Source organism: Halichoeres trimaculatus, unplaced genomic scaffold (genome assembly GCF_033239565.1).
Source record: "Halichoeres trimaculatus isolate MK-OKI-2021-1 unplaced genomic scaffold, fHalTri1.1 fHalTri1_scaffold_6, whole genome shotgun sequence".
NCBI classification, from domain to species: Eukaryota; Metazoa; Chordata; class Actinopteri; order Labriformes; family Labridae; genus Halichoeres; species Halichoeres trimaculatus.
The window spans coordinates 32,473,067-32,497,807 of NW_027437184.1; the positions used below are offsets into that span (position 1 = coordinate 32,473,067).

General features: G+C 41.9%; 1 protein-coding gene across 2 annotated transcripts in view; it reads left to right on the forward strand.

Moving 5' to 3' along the window:
• camkk1a (calcium/calmodulin-dependent protein kinase kinase 1, alpha a) overlaps window positions 1-24,741 on the forward strand; it is a 168,450-nt gene that overhangs the window by 137,709 nt on the left and 6,000 nt on the right. For both annotated transcript variants that reach the window (XM_074671644.1, XM_074671645.1), the window contains exons 10-15: window positions 2,444-2,643; window positions 8,937-8,990; window positions 12,785-12,858; window positions 18,548-18,635; window positions 23,280-23,408; window positions 24,493-24,596. In XM_074671644.1, the coding sequence (XP_074527745.1) occupies window positions 2,444-2,643; window positions 8,937-8,990; window positions 12,785-12,858; window positions 18,548-18,635; window positions 23,280-23,408; window positions 24,493-24,596 (649 nt within the window). The remainder of the gene's footprint in view (window positions 1-2,443; window positions 2,644-8,936; window positions 8,991-12,784; window positions 12,859-18,547; window positions 18,636-23,279; window positions 23,409-24,492; window positions 24,597-24,741) is intronic.

A 24,741-nucleotide genomic window follows, 5' to 3' on the forward strand; every position in this document is an offset into this window, starting at 1 on the left:
TACCGTGCACACAGACAACACCTTAACCAAGTTTAGACATAGTTTTAAAGTCTTGAACATTATGTCCATAAAGGAAAAGCATATCCAATTTATGGAACTGAATCTGTCATGGTTTGGGTTTTCAGTTGGGTTTTGGATTGGAGGTTCTTGGTTTATATCAGTGATTCTTGTCTTGTGTAAATCCCAGTTGTACTTGTTGAGTGCTCTGTGTTTCCTGTTTTGGTCTTAGGTTGTGTTCCTTGTGGTTTTTGATTTGGTACCTCTCTTGTGTAGTTCTTAGTGTTTTGGTGTCTTTAGTGAATTTAGTCTCTGTCTCTTTCTTGAGTCTCTGGCCATGTCCACACGTAGCTGGGTATTTTCAAAAACAAATATCCCCCCTCATTCGTTTTTAAAATACTTCAGTTCACACGCAGCGGGTATATCAGCCAGGGAGTGTGGCTCGAGGCAAGCCAAACCCATAATAGGCAGTGTTTTCCTGACGTAAAACCTGTGTCAGCCAACCAGAATGAGCCCTCGTCATTCAGCTGTGACGTTTAAGAACTGAAAACTCTGTTTACTGGCGTCTACACTAAACCATGGGTGCGTCTCAATGCATTAACTTCGTGCTTCCTCCGTCCTATCTCCTCCTTGACACCGGAAGTATTTTCCCAGTCACCCTTTTTGAAGACTGTCCCAAAGCGATAATTGCCCTCAGAGGAGAGAGGAGAGAGGATGGAGGAGACTGATTGGAGGAGCTATGATCGAGGAGACACGAGAGCTGGCTTTACAGAAGTCTTTTCACTTACAGACACGCCCCCATATGGAATACCACTCTCTGATTGGACGCTGCAGCAGCTCAGACTTTACATGAAACTTTACAAACAACAGAGTTTGAGTAAAAAGACGAGCTGAAAACAGGCACAGAGGATCGTTCAGAAACTGATCATAAATCTGGTATTAAAGTGTTCGCTGTGAGTTTAAAGCACAAAACACTGAACACAACCATCATCAAATCAATAAAACAGAGGATTAATACAGAAAACTGAATGCTTTACATTATCATCATGATCAGAATGGACCGCTGGTAAAAAGAAGGGATTTATATGGAAAATTGTGGCTGTTGTCACCTTTTATACCATAAGACAATTTGTGCCTTTATTCTGTTATATGTTGACTGTACTTTGAGGGTGACAGAAGAAAATCAGATATGCTCAAATAGATACCACTGGTGGGATCAAACCCACGCCGAAAGTAAAACACAGATTGCTGTGAGTCTGTGTCCTGCTCTCTAACCACTCAGCCACTGACTCTCTTGACTTTCAGGGACAGACAGTCTAGTATCTGACATGTCTTGATTCATGGTTATTCCAGTTTAGTGTGACTAGGGTGGTAGACCTGTCAAAGGGTAACGCAGGTGTCCTGAGGCCAGCTCAGGGAGGACGGAAACCTCCCGTAGAGCTGAATGGCAAAAGCTTGCTTGATCTTGATTTTCAGTATGAATATGGACCGTGAAAGCGAGGCCTCACGATCCTTCTGACTGTGGGGTTTTAATCTGGAGTTGTCTGAAAAGTTACCAAAAGGTCTCAATTATTAATTTAGAACAAGAAAATCATTAATTATAGTTCTAGATGAATTTAATGTGACACATGCAGTTCACAAGGCGTCTTTCAGAAGCCTGTCAGACCCTCTGAAATGCAGCTAAGGTAAGCCTGACCGTAAGCCTGACCGGGACCAGGCTTGTTGCGCTGGCTAATTTACCATTGTTACCAAGCCACGCTAGCCCTAGGCCTTGTTTGTGGGACCGAACTCTCACTAAAGTTAGCCAGGCTAACCGAAATAAGCCAGGCTTTGAGCTAAGCCAGCTTCGTGGAATTCCCCCCTGCTTTGAGTCTCGTGTGCTTGGTCCTCCTCCTTTGTTTTCCTGGGATTCCTGACAGAATCCCTAACAACAAACCACAATATGGCCCAATACAGTCGCATTAAATGCTCTAAAAGACTGAAAACTCTTGGTTTCAGACAGACAAAGAGCTGAAAAACATCACCACTGACTAAATCTAAAAACTCAGGCTAAGTCCAGTCAGACTACAGAGTAAAGCTTGGCTCACACTTCATCAGCTCCTGTTAACAGACTGCTCACATTCAGTACAACACTATCTCCTTTATAGTATTGTCTAAATGGTTAAAGTACTCTCACCTTGTTTGAAAAAAAAAAATGGATCAGTTTTCATGGAATTATGTTTCAGTTTAAACAGAAAGGGCAGAGGGAAGATGTTCAGACACAAAACATAAGGCTCCTACACCTCCCCAGGGGATAAACCTTTAAATCCACCTTATATAGCCCTGGGTGTTTCTCTGACGTCATCCTCAATGATCCTGCTCTTAATGGTCCAATAATAACAGAATCATCTCAACTTAATTTCTTATTTTTAAGTTAACTGACTTTTTATTTCTCATTCGTCCTCAGTGCACTACCAGAAGATCGTCCACCGTGACATCAAGCCGTCCAACCTGTTACTGGGGGATGATGGTCATGTGAAGATAGCAGACTTCGGGGTCAGTAACCAGTTTGAGGGTAACGACGCTCTGCTGTCCGGCACCGCTGGGACTCCCGCTTTCATGGCACCAGAGACGCTGTCAGACACACGGAAGAGCTTCAGCGGGAAAGTGAGTTAACCATACGTTCATACTTAAACAGTTTCACATCTCTACAGCGGGTTTACCTTCAGTGGTTAAAGCACATCCCATGTCTTGTAATGCTTGCTTGCATCAAGCTTCGGTTTGGCCCTAAATTTAATGCAGGCTGTGTCCCACTCTCTCCTGCCAGCAATTCCTGTCTATCTTTATCCATCCTATCTCTTAAGGCAAAACGACCAAGAGATGACAAAAGAAATTAAATTTAAAAATCTTTATCTGGTCCTGAGTTCTTTGCCTGGCTGTTCAAAAGTAATGAAATTGGATTAAAGAAATAAAATCTGAGTAAATCTTGGGATTTAACTGTTCAAATATTTGAAACAAACAGGATTCTTGTTACCACCCTTTTTTGCTGTTCAAAACTTCTGTGTAGAATAAAAACCTGAACCAAAAACTCTGGATTATCGTGGTCCCAGCAGAGGGTGAGATTCAGGCTTGGTTAAAGGAAGAAAATAGAGTAAGACCTGAAAATAGTCAAAAATACAAGATGTTGTGCCATTGTTAATACTTCAATGGGTTTTTCTACTCTGCTTTTGAACTGCTTCACACAATCTTGCCATAGTGGATAAGTAGCAGTGGATAAGTAGACTTACGTTAGTTGTGAAAAAAAAAAGAGATTTGGAACATAATTCTTGAAATGTTGAGATTATCCATAAAATATTGATACAAACAATTGATAATGGTCTAGTAAACATAAACTGTTGTGCTTAGAATAAAGATTTGAAATGAATTGTCAAAGAATAAAATAGAACTTTATTTGTCATTGTAATGGTGCGGCCACACCTAACGCAAATTTGCGGCGCGATTACATACAAAGTCAATGCAAAGACACGTTTAGCCACCGATTCGCCTCGGGCGGCGCGTTTCGTGCGTTTGGGCGGTAGACGCGAATTCGCTCGAGTTCAAAATATTGAACTTTTGACGCGAATTTGCGTGAAGGCTTGCCGTGGCCGCCAATCAGCGATGACATTCCCCCACGACGTCATTGTTTTGACAACGTTGGGGGGCAACTGCCACCTGCTCCGGCTCCAACTCCGCAGGAGGATGGAGGAGAAAACAGTCTGTACGGTGTGTCATCATCCAGAGTTATACGATACGACGTGTGTACTCTACAGAGACCGGAAAAACAGGAGCAGGCTTGGTTGAAAGTCTCTGAGGAGACAGGTTTTGAATGTAAGTTCTGTAAACATTCGTTCCCAGCTGGACTTGCCTGTATGGGTCATCACTGAGTCTGACTGTGTTTTCCTCAGCAGAGATTTGAGCCTGATAGAGAGGAGGGAGGAGTGGGGCAGGGGCAGAGCCAGGGAAAAGATGGAAGTTCTCTGTGTTCCTCTCTTTCCTCCACCCCTTCATTATCGGGAGACCTCTGGGAACATGGGTCGAGGGTTCGGGTGGTCGGGGGTTTGGGGGTTCGGAGGTTCGGGGGATCAAGGATGAGATCGTAGGGAAGAGCCAAGCAGGGCTGGTGGAGGTGGATTACCAGGGAGAGGCAGCAGGCATTGATTGTGATAGAGACAAATGTCCAAATATCGGCCCGATATATCGGCCGGCCGATATATCGGTCTACCTCTAGATATGATTTTTAGCCCCTCAGGCGGCACTACAGTAACAGACATGTCTCTGTAGTGGAACTCACTGCATGGGATTAAATCACTTCAAGAACATTTTGTCCACAGGCAGGTTCAAAGTGGACAATGCAAAGAGGGAATCTTGCACAATACAGAAAAACTGGCAACAAATGCGGGACCAGGATAAATCAAAATGTGGCTTCTTTGTGTTTTGTTTTGTTTTTTGTTTTTTGTTTTTTTTGTTTTTTTTTTCTATGGAGCAAAAGCTGAAATCTCGTATCAGACCAGACTGAGGCAACATTTCACTTTTAAAACTGCAGAAACTGCTCTCCTCTTCTGAAACCTTTACCTTTAGTTTTTGTTCACACGAGAGGTGTGTTTGTTTTTTCAGCTTTAGACATGTTTTCTCTACACTTTTTTTTACTCAGAGTTGGGCTTCAAATGATTTCAAACCAGACCCAGGACCTGCTGCTGCCATCCTAACCCCTAAACTCACAACTCCAAACTGGAGCCATTAAACTAAGAGGAGCATTCAGACCTTTGCTGAGCCGCTAATCCTAGAAGCAAACTTTCATTCTCAGTCAGTCCCTCTGTGGACCGGCTGGTTCTTATTACTTTAAAGCCATTAATATGTCTGAGAGCAGCTTCATCACAAGAGTCAAGAAATGGAAGTGCTCTATTGGTTTTACATCGCTGCTATTGATTAATGAACGTTTCCCATCATTAAGCTGTTTCTATTTATAGGCTGAAGTAATGATCAGTCATGTTTGTAACGCCACCCTTCATTAATGATGGGATCAACGGGCGCCTGCCTCCACTCTGGACGTACTTCCTTCGTGATTCCTGCATAATTTAACATCTGTTCAGGCTTGTAGATCAACTCCAGCTAATAATTGATTCACCGATGATTAACAGGAAAGACCCTCTGTTTTTCAGCCTTTTCCATCCTCCTCTTATTAAGTGTTCCTACACTTCATGTCCATCCTCTGGAGGTTATCACGTTGTTATATCAGCGTACAGACACCGAGTGGCTTTCAGATGATCATCAGGATAAAAGAATGTGAGAGGCGTTCAGCCTGCTGCTTCCTGAGCTTTAAGGAAATATAAGCAGTTATTCCATCAGTGCCTTTTTTCTCTGATTTGCATTCATCCTGTTCTTTTAATTTGTTCAAGAATAATGCCCTGGAGAGGGTTTTTTGTTCCGTCAACATTTGTGATGTGGGTGTAAATCAGCTGCAGAGTGGGAAGTTAATGAGAACAAAAACTTTGAGAGTGTTCTTCAGTTTGTTGAGTTTTGAGGTGTCTGCACTTTCCTTGAGTTTTCATTTTGATAAACTTTTTACTATACTCCTCATAGTTTTACACAAATGTCTGCTCTCCCCAAGCCAGACAAATCTCAAGTATTCATGTTATGTAAGCTGTTAGACACTGACAATTGTATCCCTGCTGTAGGACGAACCTGAATCTGTCAAAGCCCTGTAACAACGGTGGCTCTTTTCAAAAACCACCTTTACCAAACTTCTTACTTCACACTGTTTTTAAGAGTGGTCTGCTCAGTGTGATCTGTTTTGTAGCTTTGCTGGTTTTCATGTTTAGAAAGCTGAAGTAAAGCTAATCAGGAAAATTATTCAAAGTGAACGGCAGGTTGTTCTCGATCTCATAATCACTCATCTTTACGTTGTTATTGCATAATTCGTCCTGGCAGACTACTTGCGTTTGTTTATATACACTAAGCAGCGAGCGCGTCGTAGCCAGCTGTGGCTCTGCAGCGGAGGTAGCGCCATTTTACGACCCGATGAGAACTAGAGCCTTATTTAGCGGTGTTTTTGTGTGAAAGTAACGTGCTGAAAATTCTCTAAATAATGCGTGAATACAGACCGATATCAGATTTTTTTGGTGGGAGTCCGTTTATTTGTGTTTTTGGTCAAGTAAAAAATGGCCCCATCTGAGTGCAGAGGAAACCAGCAGACGAGCAGGGAGGGGGTGTTTGGTGCGAGCACTTCTGCTGCACATAATAACTGCTGCAGGGGTAATTTCTGCCCTAAACCTTGTGATAGGACCCAACTTGGTCCATCCCGGAATATCACTTTAAGCTACCTAAAACTAGAAGTCAAAGAAATCAACAACATTAAAACATCTTTTGTATTTGTTATAGGAGACACCTAACACAAATCATTACGATATGTGGATAGATTTGCAGATTTTTCTCTTTTCCCACATACTGCTTTTTTGGCCCAATCAAATATAGACGGTGGTTCCAATCAAAAATTGACAGCAAAAGCAACCAAAGGTACAGCCTGATCACACATGGAATTGGAAATCAGTTTGTGCCGAGGAAATTTTCTGTCTGTCAACACGGCAGCTGCTGGCAGCAGAAAAGAAGAGCTGAATGAGGACAGACACGTCTGCAAAAGTCCTGTTCACCTTTCCTGGTGTTACCTGGGGAAATGTTGAATATAACATTTTGACTGACTCCAAATGCTGCAGTTCAAACAAAATTTCTACCAGACATTGGTATTAACTCAAGTAATCCACACATGAAAAGAAATCACAACATTCAGGTCCATAAATAATGGTTATGTGGAATTAAGTAAAGTATGATAACACAGGAAAAAAGTATTGAACACGCTAACTGAGACTCATCTAATACTTAGTGGACAAGCCTTTGTTTGCAATGACAGCTGACAGACGCTTCTTGTATGTTTTAACTAATCGTCCACACTGCTCAGGTGTGACTTTGGCCCATTCCTCTGCACAGATTGTCTTTAAATCTGGAATATTCTTTGGTGCCCTCTGGTGAACCCTTTTCTTTAGTTCTTTCCACAAATGTTCAATTGGCTTTAAGTCAGGTGATTGACTAGGCCATTCTAAAAGATTGATTTTCTTTTTTTGAAACCATTTGAGAGTCAACTTTGCCGTGTGCTTTGGATCGTTGTCCTGCTGGAAGGTCCAGCCACGTCTTATCTTCATCGTCCTGGTGGATGGCAGCAGATTCAGATCAAGAATTTCCCCATACATGGCTCCATTCATTGCTCCATCAGTTATATGAAGTTTGCCAATACCACGAGATGAGAAACAACCCCATGCTATGATGCTTCCACCTCCAAACTTCACTGTTGGTGTAGTGTTTTTTGAGTGCTGTGCAGTGCCATTTCTCCTCCAAACATGGTATGTAGTATGACAGCTTAAAAGATCAGTTTTGGTCTCATCTGACCAGACAACATTCTCCCAGTATTCTACAGGCTTGTCAAGATGCTGTTTAGCAAACTTTAAACCAGCTTCAACATGACTTTTCTCTGAGGAATGGAGTCTTGCGGGCTGAGTGTCCATAGAGGCTATGGCAGTCGAGTGCATTGCCTATTGTTTTCTCTGTAACAATTGTACCTGCTGCCTCCAAGTCTTTCTGGAGCACTTTCAGGGTGGTCCGTGGCTCGTTGAGTACTCTTCTGACTATCTTTCTGACTCCCTGGTCAGAAATCGTACAAGGAGCTCATGTGCGTGGCCTGTTGATGGTAAGGTGGTGCTTCTTCCACTTGTGAATAACGGCTCCAACGGTGCTGACTGGAATATTCAGGTGCTTTGAAATAAGTCTGTAACCAGTTTCATTCTGATGCTGAGCAACAATCAGGTTGTGAATGTCTTCAGAGAGCTCTTTGCCTTTACCCATCATGAGGTGTGTTGTATTTAACTGCTTGGTAAAAACAACCTTTTTTATAGGACCATCAATTTGCTCTAGCCCAGCTGATGTTGGTTTGCACTAATTGGAAGTTCAAGTAATGATTACTGACAGATTTCAGGTGGTATGGTGCATTTCCTTGCCAAAGTATACAGTCTTTCCATGGTGTGGTCAAAACTTTTTTCCTGTGTTATCATACTTAACTCCACATTATCATAATTTATGGACTTGAACGTCATGATTTCTTGTCATGTGTGGATTATTTGAGTTAATACCAATGTCTGGTAGAAATTTCGTTTGAGTTGCAGCTTCAGAAATAAATATAATGAGAAAAAAGTTGTTGCGTTCAATACTTATTTTCCCCGCTGTATGTGAGCACAGCCAGTAAGAGTATCCTGTCATGGAGCTTCTTTACTTTTCCTCTGACTACATGTAAGAGCCTGGTCTTTTACTTCTCCTCCAGTAAAGTGGTGAATTTCACGACTTGTGCGATCCATTCTCCTCTTTCTCTTTCTCCCTCAGATCTGCAGTAAAAATGCTATAAATCAGAAACTGGTGTGTCACTGAGTGAACTCCCTCAGTTTTCAGTCCCTGTGGAACATCAGAGTGTTAGAATGTTAGTCACCAAGTCGTGCCTGATCACAAACGTCTGAGGCTCTGTAATAGCTTTCTGTGGTTCAGAAGGGCGTGTTTCATCGTTTCATATCTATCAGGGAACAGAAATGGATTTCTAGAAGAGCTGCTCACAGAGAGAAAGAGACTGAGAGGGAGACAAAGACCCTGATGGATAACTGTAGCGTCTCTGCCATCTGATCGCACACATCCATCGACACGGTGTCTGACAGCACACATCTCCAAAGAAATAACCTTTTAATGTGCCATAAATCACTCCCGGCTGTCTGCAGCCATTAAGGTCAGACTGTTTGTTTCTACAGGAGGTGTTTGGATAACTGTGGTGTGTTGCCTGAATGTCTGTTTGCTCACATGTCACATCTAATGTCGCTTCTGTCACTGTTTTAAAGGCGCTGGATGTCTGGGCCATGGGTGTTACTCTCTACTGCTTCGTCTTCGGGAAGGTGAGTCGGCGCGTTTTCTGTCTCACATCATTTATCAGCGTCTGGTTCTCAGAAAGGAACAGTGGAGGCTGAAGAAACAGCTGCGCTTGTTAACAGCACACAGTGACATTTAAGTGGGAACATTGTCTATCACAGATATTTATTTATTACAGCCAGTGTTTGGGGGAAGACTCTGAAAGCAAGGTTTTTGCAAGCTGCCAGAAAGAGTCGACGACAGCTAAGCTTCACTTAGGAGAAATCTAGTTTGGTCGGCTCAAAGTGTCAAAGAAAAAACTCAAAATGACAAAAAACATGAGAAACCAAATTCTCTCAAAATACAAGGGATGTTTGTCACAAAGTCAAATAGAAATGCAACAAATAAAACAGCCAATTATACATGAGAAAAGCTTTGATAAAGCCAGCTTTAGTGTTATACACAGTGCCCAGCAGTCAGACAGAGACTCTTTAGAAACCAGAGTCCTGGTTCAGTTAAAACACCCAGCAGTGTTTTTCATTTCATCTGGAAACTTTAGTAACACTTCTCTGAACCCACAACTCATAACATAAGCACATTTATGAAGCCTTATAAATGCATTTACAAAGTTCTTATAACACAGTTTTAGAAACTTTCCCCAAAGTAAGCTCTAGACTGAGATCTTTTGAAAACATCTGAGCATGTTTAACAAAATTTGCAAATATTTTTTAAAGAATCAATAAAATGATTTTCATGAGTTTCTTTTTTAGTCTCTAAAGGGGCTGTGAGGAGTTTGAAAGTGATCTTGAAAAAGTCTCCCTTTTAGATAAATGCCTGATCGTAATCCACACTTTAAAATAAGATTATTGGCACCAATGTAGGTTATTTCAAAATGCTACTTCATAGCTTCTTAGTAGCTTCACTTTGGGCACACCCAAGTCTCTATGACAACACCACGCCGGCGCCGCAGGCTAAGTTTAGTAGTGAGAAAGTAGATCTGTGTTTTCCTCTGCTGAAAATGATTTCTGTGATTAATTTTGTAGTGATGGTGGATACAGGAGCCTAACTGTCAGACAGAAAAAGGACAGAGGAGAAGAATAAAGATAAACAGGAGAGTGATACAGTATCACTCTATAAAACAAGGGCTAAAATGATTGTGCTAATGTTCATTCCAACCCACAGTCAGCAGTTATTCTGCAGTGGTCTGTTCAAACTTGAGAGTCTATCACTAAAATGAAGAGTGAGGTTACGTTAGCTCTGATTGGTAGATGACTGGCAGGACATAACCAGGATTCACTAACGTTACACATTACCTACTGACACGGCTCACAGGATCGAGCGGTCAGCGCTACATATAGACTGCTACTAAACTTTTTTAAAAACTGACGGTTTGCTCGTTGTCAAGTAACCCAATGGATTCAAACAACAGCCCTATGTAACTGTACTGATAAACACCTTACCTCGTCGTGTTGTATCCAGTTAAAAGTTGTCTTAAACAAAGAAAATTAGTTCCAAAACAAACACCTGCCTGGTTAAAAGTCACATCTTTACAACAGTGCATGAGACTCTGGGCCAGGTGGTGGTGAGGCAGTCTGATCAAAACATTTCTTCCTCAATTTCTCATTTCCTCATTTCTTATATCAAGTTATGTCCATCCATCCATCTTCTACCACTTATCCTGTTCAGGGTCATGGGTGACTGGAGTCTATCCTGTACTGTACAACCTGGACTGGTCTCCAGTCAATCACAGAGCTAAAACACACAGACAGACAACCTGTTACACTGGCTCCTACAACTTAGAATCACCAATTAACCTGACGAGCATGTTTTTAGACTGTAGAAAGAAGCTTGAGTATCCGGAAAGAACCCAAGCATGCACTTGGAGAACGTGCAAACTCCACATAGAAAAGCCCAACTTGCCCAAAATGGGATTCAAACTACTGACCTTCTTGCTGTGAGGCAAATCAAATTATAATGCTTACATATCATACTTTGGGGGCGTCGGTGGCGCAGTTGGAGAATGCGCTTGGTTGGCGATCGGAAGGTTGCAGGTTCAAGCCCAGCTCTGGGCGACACATGGTGATGTGTCCTTGGGCAAGACACTTAACCCCTAGTTGCTCCCACTGCTGTGTCAGTGGTGTGTGAATGAGCATGAAAGGGTGTGAATGTGCTAGAGATACTGATGAATAGCTATCAAAGTAAAAATTGAATCCATCAGTGAGTGAATGTGAGTGCGAATGGGTGTGGATGGGTAAGTGTGATCAGTGGTGTAAAGCAGCTTTGAGTAGTCCATGACAAGAAAAGCGCTACATAAGCTCAAGTCCATTTACCATTTACCATTCACAAGGCATGTATATAGCTTGTAGCACTTGATGAATGTTGCCATAAGTTGTTATTAGTGTTTGAAATCACCCATCAGAGCTGTTTAAAAGTTTTGTAAATGCATTAATGAGGTTTTAGTAATGAGCTCATAACTCATCATAAGTGGTTGGTACATAGAGAGTGTTATTGAAACTTTTTGATCAATCCAGCTGTCTGAAACAAAACAACTCATTCTGGTTTTTCAACAGGAACAATGGTAAAATAAGTCCCATAGTTTTTCCCAATAAACTAATAGACATATACAGCTTTGTGTGTGCAGTGAACGCAACATTCTCAAAGAGATACAACTCAAGTCTTTTTAAAACTCAGTAAAAGGAGGGTGTTGTGTTTTTTTTTTGTCTTTGAACTGTACCTTTGGTTCCTCTGTAGCAGCTCTACATGAGTTACAGCTCAAAACAATACCTGTTGATCTCACACTGTTTTAGAAAACCCTTATATCAGCCTCTTTCTGAAACTCATCATTGCAGCTGCTGCCTCTTTAAGGCTCCACACTCCAAAAACCCCTTCACTCTGATTGGCCAGCTACAGGCCGCCCTTGGTGTTTAAGGCCCGACCCTCCTAAGTTTCCCAACCAGTTAGGATATCCTAACTTGATCAGTTTACAGACAGATTGAGGGATTTCTACAAATTGTAATATACAGAGGTTTGAAAGTCTGCACACATTTATTCTGAACATCCAGCATTGGTACTTTCTATGAAGTGTAAAATGTGGGAGAGCATCAAACCCCCTCTTTAAACTACGGGACAAACTACATTTTTCCCTAGCACTGGTACAACATCTGTTTTGTGACTCTGTAATTGTTAAACTCTGCTATCTTACCGTATTTTACGCACTATAAGGCAGAAAATTGAAGGCGCACCATCTATGAATGGCCTATCTGAAAACTGTTTTCGTATATAGGGCGCACTGCATTATAAGGCGCATAAAGTAGAAGCTACAGTAGTGGCTGGGGTTATGCATCCGCTAGCTAGAGCTGCGCTAAAGGGAATGTCAACTAAACAGTCAGATAAGTCAGTCAAACTCAGGTTACATCCACACGGAGCCGCACATTTTCCTATCCTACTATTTTCTGTGCCGTCCACAAAAACAGTTTCCAGAGATCATTTCACATGCCAGACCTTTGGGGGAGCGCTGTATTGCTCTAACAAATAACAAGAGAAGAAGCCTGGGCCAGCCTGCGAGCTAACATTAGCACTTAGCAGAATACTTCTTTACCGGGTCTTCCCGCTGTTACTCCGGTGATGCCCCCTGACTACAGTAGCCATGATTAATCAATATTGATCCATATATAAGGCACATCGGATTATAAGGCGCACCGTCGGCTTTTGAGAAAATTGAAGGCTTTTAGGTGCGCCTTATAGTGCAGAAAATACGGTAATTTTTCTTGGTGCTCTTCAGAAAAACAGATTTCCAAGCTCAGAATGATTAACTGCTCCTGTCTTGTTTCTCCTCCTGCAGTGCCCATTTATTGACGAGTACATATTGGCGTTGCACAATAAGATAAGGACCAAGCTCGTGGAATTCCCAGAAACGTAAGTCTCTCTCCTGCATCTCCTCTCTCCACTTTAACAACAGAAACTGCAGCAGAGATGCAGCAGCCTCCTCCTCCCCACAGCTGTGACCATATCTCCTCCTGTTCTCTATCCGTTCATGTCCAGCACAGTCACAGGAGCATTCTCCTCATCCCACACTCACTGATTGCTCATATTTAGGCAAAAAATATATATATATGGAGAGCGTGATGCAGCAGGCTTCAGCAGCACACAGGAAATGTGGCCTTGGAGCAATCAGAGCGGGCATTGTTGAAGAAAATGAGGCCATTAGTTTTCTGGACACATGAGAGAGCTATCTTAGTCTAAAGGTTAGAGAAAAACATGGAGGTCGTTGTGGGTAAATAATGATCAGATACAGAGGAAAACAGGAGAAAGTCACGCTGAGGATAGACTGAGGGAACAGGAACCTGTCACATGTGGCGGGGCGAGCAGTGTGAGGGTGTCGGGGTCAGGACAGGGTGTCGCATTGTTAATGATAAGCGTCTTCACCCTGTGGGCAGGAGCGGCTCCGTGTCTGCGCTCTGAGCTCGTTCATTAAACCGAGGAGCAGCTGAATATCACAGCAGCAAATGCAGTCATCGCCCCCCTGAACCAATCAGTGGCTGTGAGCTGCGCTGTGTCGTCCGCTCTGATCGGCTCAGATTAAACTTCACGTGTTTCACAAAGTGTTTCCACCATCACGGTGAGGAACAGCTGAGCTGCTATAATCTCATTTTACTGAGGTACTAACGACATTTGAGCTACGTCTGTTTGGTGTTTGATTTCATTAGTTTCCTCAATAACCCAGTGCCTGATCTTATAGCACAGGAGCACCACAGTTTGAGGATTTCATATGGATTGTAAATGAAGATGTCAGTTTTTGAAGAGGAGCAGGTGAACCAGCCTGTGAAGCTTCTGCAACAGCTTTTTGTCCTCAGCTGTTAAATTTTACATCCCCAGATGATCCGTGCTCTTTATCTTTATGTATATTATCATGTATATTATAATGTATTTTAGGATGTTTCAGACTACATATATTTATAGCCTGTAATTATGTCTTTTTCATAAAGTTTCAACTTTAACCTAAGTAATTGTTTATGTCTTACTTTAAGTAAAAAAATGTCTTTGAGACTTGATACAAGCTATTTTCACCTGACAAGTTCAGAAAATGTCTTTCTTCAGAATATTAAAAGATAAAATGAGGCTTGATTTGTTTTATAGAGTAAAGAAACTAACCAATGTGGTAAGAATCAGGGCGGACTGAGATAAAAAGTTTGGATCACCACATTTGATAACGCACATCTTTCCTGTCTGTTGAATGTGTGTGCAAATTTTGAATGCTTTGCAATATTTTCCTACACAATTCAATATTGATCTGCCAAATCCTCTAAATTGATTCACAACCCAGCCAGTAGGGGCCACTGTGTGTGTTGTTTGCGCACAGCCCTACTAGACCAAAAAACAACAAAAAAGCAACCAAAGCAAGAAGCAGCGGCATAAAGCCAGCTCCTTTAATGTTTAAGTCTGAGGTTTGGGTTGTTTTATTGTTCAAAAATGTGAGGTGACATATGTTCACATGAGCATAAAAATAAAGATTTAAAATAAACTGTAATTACTGTGTATTTCTACTTCTTTCTAAATCAATATTGAAGCATTTAAACCAATATTAAATCAAATCCATATTGATCCAAATCGCTACCTAAAATGTAATTGAATCATGAGGGTCTTAAAGGGCAACTCCGTTTTTTTGACACCTGGACCTTATTTATAGGTGTGTGCATGCTCACATACTCACTCAGACAAACATCGTGCAGCTCGGAGTCCTTCAGAAATTATTTAGATCCAACTGATTTTAGCTGCACTTAGCGGGGGCCACGGCAAGGGAGCTTCAGCGCGGGACATAATCTCTGCAAAATCATCCATGACGGCTATATTTTTTCATCCATCGCCAGTGTTATCATCAAGTCAGCTCATCTACCGTCTTCAGGTGGGTCAGCTGACCCAGAGCTGACCTGGTAAACAAACGTTTGACGGTTGTCCTTACCGGTTTGAGCCTGAGTACACGGACGAGGAGCTCCATGAAAGAAGGATGCAGAGGGAGAGAGATGAAGAGCTGGCTCGAGAACAATAAACAGGAGCACGTCCACGACTCAATGCAAACTGGTGGTGCCCTTGTGGACAGTGTTCGTCTATGGCAACCAAAGAGGAGTGTGTTTGTGATAACGATGGATAGCGATGGATGAAAAAATATAGCCGAAATGAGCGATTTTGCAGAGATTATGTCCCGCGCTGAGGCTCCCCTTGCCGTGGCCCTCGCTAAGTGCGGCTAAAATCGGTTGGATCTAAATAACTTCCGAAGGACTCCGAGCTGCACGATGTTTGTCTGAGTGAGTATATGAGCATGCACATACCTATAAATAAGGTCCAGGTGTCAAAAAAACGGAGTTGCCCTTTAAGTAGAGATGTCTGACACCACTCTCCTTCAGACTGATACCAACACTCCCTCTTTAGTACTTACCAGTACCACCAATACTCTTGATACTTAAAATTTGAATCCACATTGACAGATCATTTTGATCAAAGACAGCACAGTCACTCTGTCATTAAGTTCAAACTAAAACACAAACACATCTCTCTGAGTTTACCATTAGTTTTTAATAAATCAACAAAAGTGCGAAATAAAAGGAACATCTGTCAGAGTTTAAGTGTTTTTGAAATAAACTGAAGTGCAAAATAAAACAGTTTAACAGTTCACTCTCCCTGCTTCAATCATGTTGTCTGAACAGGACGTGCTGCACATTTGCCGTGGTGTAAAACTGCAGCAAGTAGCAGCAACTAGTGGTGAGGAGGACTTACTTCATGTAAGATTTTTTTTTTTTTGCCTTGAGTATCGGCAGTCTTTGTAAGTACCAATACCTTGAAAAAAAGAAGGGGGAAGGGGCTGGTGTCTAACAAATTAGGGCTGGGTATTGCCAAGAAGCTCACAATTCAATTCGATTTGGATTCTTTGGGTCGCGCTTCAATTTCGATATTGATTTGATTCAATATTGATTTAAATGCTTCAATTGTTGATTTTCATGCCCCACGTGGACATATGTGGTATGTCATCTCACATTTTTGAGCAATAAAACAATCCAAATGTCAGACTTAAAAGCCAAAGGATCTGGCTTTATGCTGCTGATACTGCTGTCATTTTTGTTTTTTTGGTCTTTGGTGGCCCTCGGCCATACAACGTGAATAACACGCACAGTCCCCCTCACTTGCCAGGAGATGAATCAATTCAGAGGATTTGCTTAATCGATATTGAAATATTTCGATTCATCAATATTTTTACCCACCCCTACTAACAATCTTAATGGCCCAGCCCAGTGTTAAATGGGCCACTGATCTACTGCTTTCATAGGTCTGTCAGACTGAAAGTGTTGCGACTGTCGGACCAAATACTTAAAATTCCACATTTTCAACAACAGAAAGTTTTGGTCATCCAGCAAAAGGATTTCAGTCACTCTCTGTTATCAGCCTGACTTTGGTTCTGTCTGGAGGGAGTTTCTGTTTCTCATTTCAGTTTCCTGAACTGTAGACACTGAAATCTTATCAAGTGTTTTTTGTCTCATTTTCAGTAGAAAATGTTATGACATTATTCTTGTTTCAAGCTAATTCCTGAGCAAACTTTTCTTGTTCCATTGGCAGAATTTTTTTTTTTTAGTTGTTAAAAGCAATTCAGACTGCAATTTAGTCTTTAAACAACTTGAAACAATACATTTTTCTGGACTGGTCAGGTGAATGTTGCTCATATTGAGTAATGATAAGACAATTTTTACTTAGAAAAAAATCTTCTTGAACTTAATGGCAGCACCTGCTGCCAAATAACTTGTAGCACTTTGTAACTAACTAGTTTTTTTTTCTTTTAGCGTCTGCTCAATGAAATTGTAGATCTGTGAATGCGACAAAAAAACTTGTTAAGGTTCCAGTTTTTGCAGTGTGTAAAGTTTGTTGTTGGGGCTCAATTTCCCTTTTGGTACTTGTTGCTAGCACAGAGTTGACATACTCATTCCCACAATGCTTAAGCAAATGTTTTAGGAGCAGTGGCTCTACTCCGAGCTCCTCCCGGATAGCCGACCTTCTCACCCAACTTTAAGGGAGAGCCCGGCCACCCTACGGAGGAAGCTCATTTCGCCCGCTTGTACCCGCGATCTTGTTCTTTCGGTCACTACCCAAAGCTCATGACCATTGGTGAGGGTGGGAACGAAGATCGACCGGTAAACAGAGAGCTTCCCCTTCCGGCTCAGCTCCCTCTTCACCACGACAGACCTGTGCATTACAGCGGACGCCGCACCTATCCGCCTGTCGACCTCTCGCTCCATCCTTCCCTCACTCGTGAACAAGACCCCGAGATACTTAAACTCCTCCACTTGGGGCAGGATCTCTTCCCCGTCCCGGAGAGGGCAGTCCACCCTTTTCCGGCTGAGGACCATGGACTCGGATTTGGAGGTGCTGATTCTCATCCCAGCCGCTTCACACTAGGCCGCGAACCGATCCAGAGAGAGTTGAAGGTCACAGCCTGATGAAGCCAACAGGACCACATCATCTGCAAAAAGCAGTCTGAGCAACTGTTATACTGTTAAATATATCTGATCCTGTAACTTGGACCAATATCAATACTGAGTATTGGGTCGCTGCATCTTGAGTAAACTCAACTCTATTTTACTCTTTACTTTTCATTTTAGAAAGAGGACATTTTTCTAGACTCGTCAGCCCCAATATGACATTAACACTTGCTTAGATTTCAGTTTGTGCACTGTGCAGGTTTGTTCTTGTAGATTTATATTCTCATGAAACTTCATTTAGAATCAGAAATACTTTATTGATGCCTGAGGGGAAATTACATCTTCAAAGTTATGTATTCATTCTTAAAATTGTGACATACTTTTTATCTTTGATTTGACCCTAATCCTCTCTTGAAGCAAACCTAAGAGGCTTTGAGACAGTATGGCAAAGTGAAGACTGTTCACACAGATTATAATCTGAGCTTGTTGGTGTGCAGTGTGTGGGAAGGGTCAGTACAAGGTTATCTGGGCTGGATTATAATCTACTCTTGAATCTCCATAAACAGGAGTGGCTTGGCTCGGATGCTCTACAGTTTACATTCCCAGCCCACTGACTGTAACTCAGCAGGCTCTGATGATAAACTGAGCGCTGAGTTTGTAAACTCAGAGTCCAGATTTATGCTTGGTGTCAGCTGACGGTGGGGGCGGGCTCTGTGGTTATTAAGTTTTGTTAGTTAGGCTTGTTGGGATCAGAACACAGACACTTGAATTATCCACGGGTCATCATCAGAGATGTTCTGCTGCTTAGTTGCGCAAACACTCGAGTGTGCAGTGAGTGATGGTAAGTGACAGGCGTACTCTGGGAGGTAAGAAGACACGATCCTGTGTTGATTCTGTCTGACGGAGCACACAATCACACAACAGATATCTGCATCAGTCTGTCTCTGCTCTCTCCTTCATGGTATTTGAATCATGTTTTCACTTTTCAGTTTTGAAAAGGAACTAGAAGTCGACATGGCTTCATTTTGAGTGCATCACATTAAAATGATCTCTTTTTCATCTCTGATATTACATCTGTACTAATGCACAAACAAGCCCGCCCCTGAACATTTCCCTGAATCATTATCTCGTGTTTCCCCCAGGCCAAAGATCAGTGAGGAGCTGCGGACCTTGATCTTGCGGATGCTCGACAAGAACCCAGACAGCAGGATCACCATCCCTGAGATCAAGGTAACAAAGAGAACAAAGGAGGTGACTAAAGGAGAGCTGGGTGTTAGTCACTTATTGTTGGGGCTGACAGGCAGCTGATGGTAACGAGCTCCCATTGTTCACTCTCAGACACAGCATTACTGCGCTTTTCTCTGCCGCCATGAGCTGAGAGGACTCTGACCTCTCATTGGGCATCATTAGAAGGTCTTTGTAGCTCCAGGGCAGGATGATACCTGTCTGTCTCTAAAGACCCAGACCGAGCTACGACAGCAGAACAGGACCAGGGCCAGCCGTGGACAAGTCATTCCCCAGTCCTGTCGTGTTTCCATGACACAGTCTAACAACATGTCAGTGAGTCATTTTCTCACCAGAGACTCAGTTTGTGTTGATGGAGCTGAGATAATTAGGCTGCCATGCATCGTGTGCACAAACACAAACACACACATCTCTCACTTTCCGTCCGCTGCAAGACGCTCATAAGTCACATCTATGAAAGCTACAAACTGAGGCCGTCTCTTCTGTTTATGAGCGTCATCAATCACTTTCTGGATCACATCTTTTCAGAAGAAAGTTTCCGCACAGAGGCCAACTTATAGAAAGGAGAACTTTATTACGATCATACACCTTTTTCAAGCACGTTTGTGTCGGCAAAAGAAGCCATCTTTAACAGTGGCTGTGTGACTCTACACTGCAAAAAAAGACTGAAATTTTATCAAGTGTTTTGTCTTATTTTAACTAAAAATTGACTTATCATACTCACAGCCAAATTCAACTTATCAGTCCAGAAAAATGTCCTGTTTCAAGTTATTTAACAACAAAAATGAGGTCTGAATTGCTTGTAACAATTTTAAAAAGTCTACCAATGGAACAAGAAAAAAAATTCTCAAAAATTTGCTTAAAACAAGAATAATGTCCTAATACAAGTGACTTTTCTCTTGTTCCTTGGCAGATTTATTTTTCTTCTCACAAGCAATTCAGACCTCATTTTGTCTCCAAATAACTTTACATAAGACATTTTTCTGGACTAGTCAGGTGAAAGTGGCTCATATTAAGTTTAGAAAGACATTTTCTACTGAAAATAAGACAAAAACACCTGATCAGATTTTAGATTTTGCAGTGCAGCCAATGGCTTCTCTGCCCATATAAAGATTAAAAGTTGAAATACAAATGAGACATTTCAATTCACTGATAAATTATAAAACATTTAAATGGCGTAAAGAACAGTCTTGAAAACGTCATAAGTGAGTACATTAGGTCCTAATGAAGGTAAACACTTGTGACTTCAGTCAGAAAGAGATTCGACATTTACAATAACATAATAGGAAATAAACAGAGAAAAAGAGGAATTAACAATCATACCAGCAAGAATCTGAAAAAAAAATCCTGCATGTAAGTGAGCACAAAGCAACAAGTCAAATGAATAAATGATTGAAAGACCTGATGAGGTGTTGTTTTGTACTCTATTTAAAGTTTTTGTAATTTATTAGCTTTTTTTGTAGTTTTAGGCTATATGTAGTGCTATCGGCAGCCCGGTGCCGGTGTCTATAGGCTAACATGACAACAAGTAAAGATTGTCAGTTTGTAAGTAGTTTAGTTGCTGGCTATATTTAGCGCAGTTGGCAGCCCGGTACTCTAAGGGCGTATTCAGACCTAGACTGTTTGGTCCACTTTAAACGGACCAGGGTTCGTTTCCTACGCTGGTGCAGACTTTTCATGCAGGTGTAAATAGACACAAACAAACCCTGGTGCGGACCAGAAAACCCGACCGAGACCCACTTTTTGAGGTGGTCTCAGTCTGCTTCCAAACAAACTCTGGTGCGGTTCGTGGTTCTCCGGTGCAGGTCTGAATACAAACCAAGGTCCATCCGAACTAACTATAATGTAATGGATGAACTAACTGTAATGTGTAACATAAGTGAATCCTGGTTATGTCCTGCCAGTCATCTACCAATCAGAGCTAACGTAACCTCACTCTTCATTTTATTGATAGACTCTCAAGTTTGAACAGACCACTGCAGAATAACTGCTGATTGTGGGTTGGAGTCAACATTATCACAATCAGTTTAGCCCCTGTGTTATAGAGTGATACAGCCTGAGCTAGAGGATAATCAACCCTTAGCTCGGGCTGTATCACTGTCCCATTTATCTTTCTTCTGCTCTTCTGTCTTTTTTCTGTCTGTCAGTTAGGCTCCAGTGTCCACCATCACTACAAAATTAATCACAGAAATCATTTTCAGCAGAAAAACACAGAGCTCTCTCCTCACTCCTAAACTTCGTCAGCTAGCGTGGTGTTGTCATAGGGTGTGTCTCAAAGCTCCAAAGTTCCATCCTTCCTTCCTTCCTTCACATGCGTCGTTCACTTGGGTCTTAGTCCCTCCCACCAGAGATGATGGAGAGATGTGAGGAAATGAAGAGAGAAGAGAGGATGGAGGAGATTGGTTTATAGAGCGATGGGACATCCTCTCCTCCGGAGCGTCACATGAAGCGACGAGTTTCAGTGATGACGGCATCAGCTGATCACCTCTGGATCATCTGTCAGTCAGCTCTAACAGGTGTTTGTGCGTCTGCACATGTGCGCTGTAATAACTCTGATCAAACAGAAACAGTAACAGAGATTTGTCTGTTCCTCTAACCAGTTAAACACACACGTTACCATGAAGGAAACCTGCTCTCTGTTTATTCTGTGTGCTGTTTTGAAGCTCGTGGATCACTTTTCTGGTAAAATGCGTAATTGTGAGATTTATGAACTATTTAGCCTTTATCTAGAGCCCATCTGATTATGACCTCTGAAGCTTATTTATATAACCCACCTTATTGTGTCTCAGGAAGATATTATTTATCAGTCAGTTTTCTATATTAATCCTCTTGATTTTTTTATTTTTTTTATTGATTTGTTGATGGTTGTGTTCAGTGTTTTGTGCTTTAAACTCACAGCAAACATTTTATTACCAGATTTTAGGTCAGTTTCTGAACAATCCTCTGTGCCGGTCCTCAGCTCATCTTTTCTCTCATTAAACTCTGTTGTGTTTTTGTGAAGTTTCATGTAAAGTCTGAGCCGTTGCAGCGTCCAATCAGAGAGTAATATTCCATATGGGGGCAAAGACTTCCGCAAAGCCGGCTCTCGTGTCTCCTCGATCATAGCTCCTCCGATCAGTCTCTTCCATCCTCTCTCCTCTCTCCTCTGAGCGCAATTATCGCTTTGGGACAGTCTTCAAAATGGCGACTAGGAAAGTACTTCCAGTGTCGTGGAGGAGATAGGATGGAGGAAGCACAAAGTTAACGCATTGAGACGCACCCCTAGAGACTTAAATGTGCCATAAATCAATCTGGTCCTGCTCGACCCGACCCGGAAGCAACAAAGTAGCATTTGAATTAACCTGTAATCTGTAACATTGGTGCTAACAGCATGGGTTGTTCTCTGCTATAGTTACAATATTTGTTCTCTCAGGAGATAAAATCCAACCCCAGACACTTATGCAAAAACATGTGTTTCAACTCATTTAACTCCTTCCTTTTTGCTGCAACAGATGAGACCAGTAAATCTCTTTTCACATGTTTGTGAATGTGAGACGAATCCTGTGAATGAAGCAGTCAGGCTGTTAAGTTTAGGAAATAAATCGCTGGATTGGAGACCATTAGATCCACTTGTTTCAGCAGACAATAGAGAGTTATATCAGCTTTGTCTCGCCTATTAATACACTGTACTGCACAACAGAGGATAATAATGGTTGAAAATGATGATAACAGTTAACAGTGGGGAGCATATATTGGAGTCATTCATTGAGCACCAGCATCCAGGAAGTAACATCTCTTTTTGCCTGACATGGTGACATGACACACACATTTCAGGATGTCAGACCTTCTCAAATGTTTCCAGATTGTCAAAGGATATTGAAAGCATTTCTTATAAAAGACCATTATCAACATTTATCCAATCTTGTGAACAGCTTTTGCTTTAAATTGACATCATGACTAATACTCTAAGTGCTCTCCTTTATATGAACATGGAGGATTCTGTCATCGCCCTGTAGAGCGCTGACTGTGTTTCCAGTAAGAGCAGCGCTCAGTGCAGAGAGATTCTGAGAAATTCCTCATCCTCTTCTTTTGTTTTTCTAAAGAACTAACTTATTTGTTTGTTCATGTTTATTTCAGAAAAACTTTAATCAGCAGGTATAAATTGGCCGGAGCAGAGAGGGAAGCAGTCTGGGAGAAGAGGAGGCGGACTAACCGGCTGTTGTTGTTGTTTTTTTAATTAGTTGGAAACAGCAGACAGATAAATAATTTCCTCAGACTTGACTTCGAAACGAAAGTGAGCGGACTTGTGACTTTAACAGAGATAAATTTGGGCTGGCCACTGTGATTGATTATGTGGCTAAACTTGAAAGTGTTTTCTGTCGTGTTTCAGCGTTTCAGTGTAAACCAGAGCAGACGGCTGCTCAGCTGGAAGAAAATCGTTTGTGATTACAGAAATGTAGAATATGTATGCTGGTTGGTGAAAGAGCTCCATTATGACTAACGCCTGCAGGCTTTATTCTATACATAAATACAAAGGAAACCCAGCTGAGGGGCTCACAACACATCTTCATATGACTGTGCTTTACCACATGTGTTTCATCGTGTTATTGAAATGTCGTTATTTAATGATATTTCATTGTGTGTGTTCAGATGGACCAGTGGGTGACCCAGGGAGGCACAGACCCGCTGCCTCTGGAGGAGGAGCACTGCTCTGTGGTGGAGGTGACGGAGGAGGACATCCAGAACTCTGTCAAGTTTGTCCCCAGCCTGTCTGCCGTGGTAAGAAACTTCCAGTGTTTGTGTGTTACCTTGAGTGTGCGCTCGAATAAGCACAGCCCTCAGTTCACCTTCATTTCGACAAAGCACACAAACACTCGTTTATTTCCACGTTTCGGAGAAAACATCAGCCTTCATAGAGGACGAGGTCTCCTCTTGACAGTGTTCAGAGATAACTCTCAGGGCAGTGGATCCAGGAGTTTTAAAGCTTGGCCTTGCAGCCTGTTGTTGTAAAACAGTCTTTTAAAAAATCAAATAATGTTTGAATTTCTCATAGAGGGTCAGATTTATGCCCTGAATCAAATTAAATAAAAATATTAACTCTGATTAATTGGCAGACTCAAACTTTTATTAAGGCCATTTAAAGACAGGAAACAATTTCTCTTTTAAGTCTGAGTGGATGGGTGGATCAATGGATGGATGAATGCATGGATGGATGGACAGATGAACGAACCGATGGATGGATTGATGGATGGTAGGATAGACTGATGGATAGGGGGATGGATGGACTGGTGGATAGAAAATTGGATGGATGAATGGATGAACAGACTGATGGATGGATGGATGGATGGATGGATGGATGGATGGATGGATGGATGGATGGATAAATGCATGGACCGATGGATGGATGGATGGATGGATGAATAAATGCATGGACTGATGGACTGATGGATAAACCCATGGATCAGTAGATAAAAACATGGATGGATAGATGGGTGGATGGATGGATGGATGGATAGATGGATGGATGGATGGATGGATAAAGTTATGGATGGATGGACAATTGGATGGATGGATGGATGGATGGATGAAGGGATGGATAGATAAAGTTATGGATGGATGGACAATTGGATGGATGGATGGATGGATGGATGGATGGATGGATGGATGGATGGATGGATGGATGGATGGATAGATGGATGGATTGATGGATGGATGCATGGTGTTTCCCAACATGTTGGTTTTTCTGCTCAACATCTTTATTCTGGTCTGTTTTATTCTCTGTACCTGTGTAAAAGCCTGAGAATATAAACACCTGGAAACACTGCATGACTTTGTGACCCTGGTGTGTTTGTGAATATTTCAGATCCTGGTCAGAGCCATGCTGAGGAAGCGCTCCTTCAGTAATCCCTTTGAGTGCCCGAGCAGGAGAGAGGAGAGGTCCATGTCAGCTCCTGGAAACCTGCTCATGTAAGAGTCCAGCCGTCTGATCTGACTGTCCCCTCTAAACTGAATACCTGCATCTGTTTAACATGATGAGAAAGACATGTATAAACCCACAGGCTTGTTTTTATTCCAGGGATTGACTCTAACATGAATCTGTATCTGTAGCTCA